We start from the raw sequence: 7960 nt of genomic DNA on the forward strand, positions 1-7960 counted from the left end.
TAAGACTACTAGCCCAATTGCACCATACTGACACCGTAAAAATTACTACTGTCTTCAAACTACAGTCACAAACCAGAAGACCAGCCTGTGAACAAGGTAGCGCAGCAATAAATTGTCATACAACTTTGCAGAGTTAAGGTAGCTCTACATCTGTGTGTACAGAACTTATAGCACCGCATTATCAAAGAAGACTGCGCGTGGCTTTAAACCATGCTAGTTTTAATTAAAGAATAGTAGCAGAGCAGTGAGCATCACATCCTCCTTGATGACAAGTGTATTTTTAAAAACAAGCTACAGGTATTAGTATAGTGAAAAACAAAGAGAGGCGAATCACACAATCATTTACTTCACAGAAAGTTATTTTCCAAGCCAAAGTAAGTGCAAATTAGGAGCACACAACCTGTGTGATGCAATTTGACCCCTGGAGTATCTTTTATAGACCAGCAGACTGTCCATAGTCCCACTGAAAACAATAAATATTTGCCTAGACAAATATGAAATAAAGAAGAGTTTACTTTTAAGGCATCACAAAACTTCTGAAGTACAAAGAGTAAACTCAGACACTTCTACTTTTCTGTATTTTTTTCTTCCCCTTCTCTGAAAGCTGCGCTCATTTCTCCCCTCCCTAAAAAAAAAAACTTGTAGCCAATCATCTGTGTGCCAGCCCCCCAGGGGCAGGGCTGTCATTGGCTGAAAGTTTCTAAGGTGAAATAGAAGAGGAGAGTATTTATTACAGAGACACGGAGAGAGAGTTGGAGAGCTGAGCTTGAAATTGCCTAGGTGAAATTGGGAGCCTTAAAAACTTTCCAAAACCAAGGAACTTTTTTTCTTCTTCTGAGAGGCAGAGAGAAAGAGGGGACAGAGAGGGGGCTAATAAGACTAACTCCAAACTTTTCCACCCCCTTTTGACTATCCTCAGAGCTGGGTCCATGCACGTCTCTGAGAGCAGATCGCTGCAACAGCAACTTTGCAGTGGGCTGTGAACAAACTTTTTTTTCCTCCTGCAGGCTGTTGTTCACCACGCAAAACTTTCTTGTTTCTTTTGCAAAGTTTTTGCTGCCTTCCTTCTCTCCCCCACCCCCAACTCCCTCCTCCATCTCTTCCTTGCTTCCTCCACCACAAACCCAGCCGGTTTTAAAGCGGCTTTGCCACTTTATTGTTATTTTTAATCCCTCCCTCCCCCCTCCTTGCCCCCCACCCCCTTGATTTTCATCCCACTGTTTTTCCCCTCTGCCGCTTTCTCGCATGAATCTCCTAGACCCCTTCATGAAAATGACAGACGAGCAGGACAAATGCATCTCTGGCGCCCCTAGCCCCACCATGTCGGACGACTCCGCGGGGTCCCCCTGCCCTTCTGGTTCCGGATCGGACACTGAGAACACCAGACCCCAAGAAAACACTTTCCCCAAGGGCGATCCGGATCTGAAGAAGGAGAGCGACGAGGACAAATTCCCGGTGTGCATCCGAGAGGCGGTCAGCCAAGTCCTGAAGGGTTACGACTGGACCCTGGTCCCCATGCCGGTCCGTGTGAACGGATCCAGCAAAAACAAACCCCACGTGAAGAGACCCATGAACGCCTTCATGGTGTGGGCACAGGCGGCCCGGAGGAAGCTGGCGGACCAATATCCGCATCTGCACAACGCAGAGCTCAGCAAAACGCTGGGCAAGCTCTGGAGGTGAGCGAAGGGGTGTGGGGGGGACTTGGGTAAAGGGCCCTGACTTGCAAAGCGGGGAGAAGTTCGGCCGGGCAGGCGGTTCTGGGAAGTTAGCTGCTGCTGCTGCTGCTGGCAGCAGAGTGTGTGCTGCTGGCAAACTCGTGTGCATGGGGAAATGCAGCTAAGCTGGCGCTGGGGCAAAAACTGGGGCAGGCGGTTACTTGGGCTTGGCCTCCTCGACTTTCAGGTGGCTTTTCTGCCCTGCCTGGCTAAGGAGGGGGGCTCTGGTCCGGGAAGGGGTTGTGGAAAGCTGAGAAGAGCCCTTTGAGTCCCTGGCAGGGGTTGGGAAGTGACTGGTGCTAAGGAGGAGGGCGGTTTGCAACATGTGTGTAGAAAACTGGGCTTCACTTAAATGGCATCAGATGTGCACAAACGAATAAATGATCGCGGGGGGGAGACAGAAAGTTGTGCCAAGCTAGTGGTGGGTGGTTCTGGAGAATGGTGCATGGCCTGATTTCTTCAGCATCGAAAGTGAAGAGAGGAAGGAAGGAAAGGGAAGGAGAAAGAAAGTGAGTCACCTGGCCGGGGCTTAGTCTGGGACTGCAGGAGACAACAAAACAAAACAAAAAAGTTAAATTTGCAGCAGAAGGGGAAAGTTCTGAGTGAATCTGGACCTCCAAAGGCGGTGCCCGGAGCCATCCAGGGTGTTAGTCATCTACACTTTTTATTGAATCAGTGTGTGCACACACTCTTCTTCCAGGGGGAAACAGCTCCAACCAGCCCCAGAGGGAGAGAAGAAAGTCACTGCCCTAGTTTTGTTGTGTCTTGTTTGGCCACCAAAACAATCTGCCAGTTTCATGGGGGATGGAAAGGGGGAGGAAAGGGCAGCAAGAGAGTGTGAAGCAATGGCAAGAGGCAGGCCACAGAGGAAGGGGAACTGCAATTCAGAGAGATGCCAAACTGGAGCAGGGGAGCTGTGGTAGTCATGCAGGATGGAGTGTGCAGAAGGAAGGCTGCGGGAGGGGGGAGATTACTGGGGGTGGGGTGCAGCAATCTGCCCCACACCTGGCCGTAGTAGTGTGAGCTGACATTTGTAGCACTCTAGGTGTGCATGGCTCTTTATGGCAGTTCGAGGCAGGGGGCCCCTTGGAGCCTGCCCTCTAAGCAGTGCCCCATGCTGTAAGCTGCCCTTGCTGTTGGAGAGGCAACTAACCCCCTGTTCCCCTGTGTCTTGCCCAGGTTGCTGAATGAGAGCGAAAAGCGCCCTTTCGTGGAGGAGGCCGAGAGGCTGCGGGTGCAGCACAAGAAGGACCATCCCGACTACAAGTACCAGCCCCGGAGGAGAAAGTCAGTGAAGAACGGGCAGTCGGAGCAGGAGGAGGGCTCCGAGCAAACACACATCTCCCCCAATGCCATTTTCAAGGCCCTGCAGGCAGATTCTCCTCAGTCTTCCTCCAGCATGAGCGAGGTTCACTCTCCCGGGGAGCACTCTGGTAAATATGCAACCGTACACAGTGAGACAGACACACAGACACACACTCCTGGGCCCAACACGCTGGACTAGGCAGCTAGGGAGACACACAGCAGCCTGTATGTAACGGAGATGCTGGCTGTGATTCCACAGCTCAGGCTGTGTTCTGAACCAGGCTCCAAACGCAATCTGCATAGAGACAGAGTGACAGACAAACAGCAGATACGGCTTGCGAGAGCTGGATCCAGTGTCAGATCCACTCACACAAACACGCTTACTAGGCTTCAGACTTTTTCACCAACTTTTCTCGTTGCAACAAAGTTTCAATTGATGGTTTCCCATTTTTGGCTTTTTAATTCGGAAATTAAATTAAAAATCTCTTTGAGCCGCATGCCATCTCAAAAGCCCCATCTTTTATCTAGTGCTACATATTTACACGGATACATATCACATTCTTGTTACAAACCTGGAAACGTGTGTGTTACCCTTCGCAACTGACTTCAGGGGCAAAGCAGTGATACCTGCCAGGGCCCCAAAGATCTTGAGTTAACCATTAACTGAGTTATCACCATTATACAACGCCTCCTGCTTATAAAAAACAGCTCACTTTTGATTTCAGGGCCTTATTGCTCTCTCTGTGTGCCATATCAACTAAAGAGACAGAGAGCTCACTTAATTTAACTGCAAGGGAAGCAGTAAACTCATGACTGCATGTGCCATTTCTTTTCCTCTCCAGGGCAGTCCCAGGGGCCCCCGACCCCTCCTACTACACCCAAAACAGATGTCCAGCCTGGGAAGCAAGACCTGAAGCGAGAAGGGCGCCCTTTGCAGGAAGGAGGAAGACAGCCGCCCCATATTGACTTCCGGGATGTGGACATTGGGGAACTCAGCAGCGACGTCATCTCCAACATAGAGACCTTTGATGTCAATGAGTTTGACCAGTACCTCCCACCCAACGGTCACCCTGGAGTCCCAGCCACTCACGGGCAATCCGGCCAAGTCACCTATAGTGGCAGCTATGGAATCAGTAGCACATCAGCCACTCAAGCTGGAGCCGGGCATGTTTGGATGTCCAAGCAACAGCCGCAGCCACAGCAGCCGCCGCCACCCCAGGCCCAGCCTCAAGCGCAGCACACAATGACCACCCTGAGCAGCGAACAGGGCCAGTCCCAGCAGAGGACACACATCAAGACAGAGCAGCTCAGCCCCAGCCATTACAGCGAGCAGCAGCAGCACTCCCCTCAGCAGCTCAATTATAGCTCCTTCAACCTCCAGCACTACAGCTCCTCCTACCCGACCATCACCCGCTCGCAGTACGACTACACAGACCACCAGAGTTCCAACTCCTACTACAGCCATGCGGCCAGCCAGAGCACCAGCCTCTATTCCACCTTCACGTACATGAACCCCACCCAAAGGCCCATGTACACGCCCATTGCAGACACTACCGGAGTCCCTTCCATTCCCCAGACCCACAGCCCACAGCACTGGGAACAGCCTGTCTACACACAGCTTACCAGGCCATAAGGGTGACAACAACAACAACAAGAGAGAAAAAAGAACTGTCTCCAACTTTTTTTTTTTCAAGACACTAACGCTAAAGATGATGAAAAAAGAGAATACATCGGGCCTTCTGCACTACAGCACCCTTCAGGAAGTGGCCAGACCGCTCTGCTGAGAACCAGCAAAACTCTACAGACATTCCAAGGACTGGACTTTAACCTTGATTCAGGGGCGAGAGATGAGCTTTCTCACTGGCCAACTCGTCTGCCTGTGTTTGGACTTTCGTAATTATTTTTAGCAGTAATTAAAAGAAGAAGAAAAAAAGGAAAAAAAATACCCAGAGTCCTCTGTGAGGAATATTCTCTATTTTAAATATTTTTAGTATGTACTGTGTATGATTTGTTATCAATTTGAGGGGATTTATATATATTTTTAGAGATTTTTTTTTAAATGCTCTTATTTTTCCAACAGCTAAAACAACACTTAGTGGAGCAGTCCTAGCTTTTCTTGCAGTCAGAGGTATTTTTGTATAGATAAAAGTAATTTCTTTAAAGAAAAATAAAATAAAATGGTGTGCATTAATTAGGAAGAAAAACTGTTAAACAGTAATTGGCATCAGGCTAAGCTTTGGTCAGCTGTGCAACCTAGGAGATGCAAGGGGTTAAAAACGAAATAGGCTTTATTTTTCTAACTTGGAAGTAGAGAGAGAGCCAGCAGGAGAATGTGTTAGTTTTATTTTTTAAAGACCTTGAGCCTTAAAGCAGCACTGATGAAAAGCCTTAAAAGCAACCCTGTAATATTTTTTTTTCCTCGAGATTCTTATACGACTGCCTTCCAGTGCAAGGAGAAGACAGAGCCCAGAAGGGAGGCAGATCTGATTTCTGGGAAAACTTATGTCTGAGTCTTTTACCAACAATCAGCAGCAGATCATGATGCCACAACCAGCATCACCCTCCTCAGCTTCCTGCTTTGGACACCATGTGCAGGACAGATGCTGGAAGCCTCCCATCACCTCCCCAGCCCTTTAAAGAGCCTTGAGTGCAAACATTTAGGGCCTGATCCAAAGCCTATTAAAGATCCCTATTGGCTTCAGTGGGCTTTGGCTGAAACCTGTAGGGCACATTGGAAACATCAGACACATTTTAAATTATTTATTTTGTGAGAAAAGCCAATTTAATCAAGATTTTCTTTTTAAAATCTCCCTTCCATTTTTTTAACTCCTTTAAAAGCGATTAGATTTGTTGGAGTCTTATTTGGAGGGTACGATGCCTGTTAAATTATGATCTAAACTGTAACCAGTTCGTTATTTATCTCTAATTCCTTTTTATTATTATTATTATTATTATTCTTTGGAATCTGTGTCCTAGGTTTGTACAAACGCGGCCTCTTCCTTTTTTTCTTTTGTTTTAAGGATAAACTGGAATTTTGTTTTGTACAAACTAGAGATTGCAAATGTAGTGTATCACTGAATCATTTGCCTTGTTTTCTGCCTCAGCTCTTTTGGACACACAAACGTGTGTGTGTATGTGAGACACAAGACACTATTGACAAAAGCATGTGTGTCATCCTGCTAACCTTCCACCCCTTGATATTGTTTTGAGGTGGGGACTTTGGTGAAGCTGTGGCTGAACAGTTAAGAATTGCTTTTTAAAAAAGACAGCAAACTTTTTTTTATTTAAAAAAATGATATATTTGTTAACAGTTGTGGGAGTTTTTTTTGTTTTGGGGGTATTTTTTTTTAGGAATTCAGTAGAAAAAAAATCTTAAAGCACTCATAATATGGCCTCTTTCTATTTCTGTATAAAAGCAGATCTTTTTAAAGTATTTCTGTAACTTAAAAGACCTGTCATTTAAATCATATTTTGTCTTTAGGTAAGTTTGTTTTATTTTGTTTTGTTTGCAAGACCATTTGTTCTCTTTGTGAAACTTACCTTTTTTGTATATTATTGTTTGCAATAAATATACATTGTATTAAAAATTTAAAAAAGCAACTGTGCATATTTTATTAAGTGCATCCATGAAAGAACAGTGGGATGTTAAAGCTACAGTGGGTTTTTTAAATAGTGACTTGTATACTTTTGTCTCGTCTTGATTAACTTTTATCACTATATGGTCTTGGGACCTGAGCCTGCTTAAGTAGGCCCAATCCTGAAATGGTTCTTTATACAAAACTCCCGTTGAAGTCAAGCAACTGTGTCAATTTCCTCCTGCTACCGTGATAGCCCCATATGGTCAGCGTTAATCCCATGGCAGGATAGGTAATTTAAATAGAAGGCTACCGGGTTCCTACTACCTCTCAGGAAAGCCAGCGTGAAAAACCTTCAAAAGCTGCATTCATATTAATGTGTTACAGTAACACATTACAGTTGGTAAGATACACTTGTGTCTTGCACACATAGACTCATACACAAGTTTGGGGTCTCAGCCCAATTCTTGGTAGCCAAGTGTCTATCTCACAAACATCACAGTCATATCTCAGGCTAATTGTTGCCAGAGTGGATGAAGAGGACTATAGTGGGAAATGGAGCTAGAATTCCCTTCTTACTCTCTAGGAGGCAACCTTTTCAGCTGGAGAGGAGGCATATTTTCATCAATCCTGAGTGGGGCTGACAAGAGAGTGGGATTTGCATTGCTGCTGCTTATTTCTCTGCCTGTTAGGTAGATGAATGGAGGACTTGCCGCAGAGTTGCCAGATGGTCTAAATGCACAAACCAAAGGTTAAACTTGGTTTTATTTATTTTTTATTTTTTGTGGGGAGGTGGGGGGAAAAGGGCAAAAGTGGAAAACAACAAGAATGAAAAAAGAAGCAACTGTCAAAGAAAACCAAAGACCAATTAATCCCTGGCATAACTCCAGGGAAGGGAAAGTTATTAAAAGAACCCGCTTGACTTGTCTCATCTAAAAATTAAGCATATTAACCTGAAAGGTGACAATGCACGTCACATCTCTACCCCCAGGATGGAGCTGAGCTTGATTTGATGTGCACTGTCTATGCCTGCTTTTCAGTTTTAACCAATTCATATCACAGCGGGGCCATGGGGGAGGAAAGGAGATCGGACTCTGTTAGGTTTGGCATGAATCATTCAGGGAGTTTCCAAGCTCATATGGACTTTCAGGTCATTTTCACTAAACAGATGATATCATCTCCTTCCCTGTGCAGCAGAACAGAACAGGTATCAGCCTCTCTATAGTGATGTCACTTTTCCTCCAAGTCACGGGGAATGCTGGGAGTTTGAAAGGACACGTAGTCACAGTTGTTTATTGTATTTACTCTGAGACTTCAGGCTTCCTGCTGAACTGCTAGGAAGAATTTTTACCCCCCCTGCCCTCC

The 7960-nt window shown here is 46.0% G+C and overlaps 1 protein-coding gene across 1 annotated transcript; it reads left to right on the forward strand.

Annotated features, from left to right (window-relative positions):
• Positions 1 to 612: 612 nt before the first annotated feature.
• Positions 613 to 4710, forward strand: SOX9 (SRY-box transcription factor 9). Its single transcript, XM_030534896.1, has 3 exons — positions 613 to 1676; positions 2895 to 3148; positions 3863 to 4710. The coding sequence occupies exons 1-3, from the start codon at positions 1246 to 1248 to the stop codon at positions 4651 to 4653; spliced, it is 1476 nt and encodes a 491-aa protein (XP_030390756.1). The 5' UTR covers positions 613 to 1245; the 3' UTR covers positions 4654 to 4710.
• Positions 4711 to 7960: the final 3250 nt, after the last annotated feature.

Source organism: Gopherus evgoodei, chromosome 15 (genome assembly GCF_007399415.2).
Source record: "Gopherus evgoodei ecotype Sinaloan lineage chromosome 15, rGopEvg1_v1.p, whole genome shotgun sequence".
Classification (NCBI taxonomy): domain Eukaryota; kingdom Metazoa; phylum Chordata; order Testudines; family Testudinidae; genus Gopherus; species Gopherus evgoodei.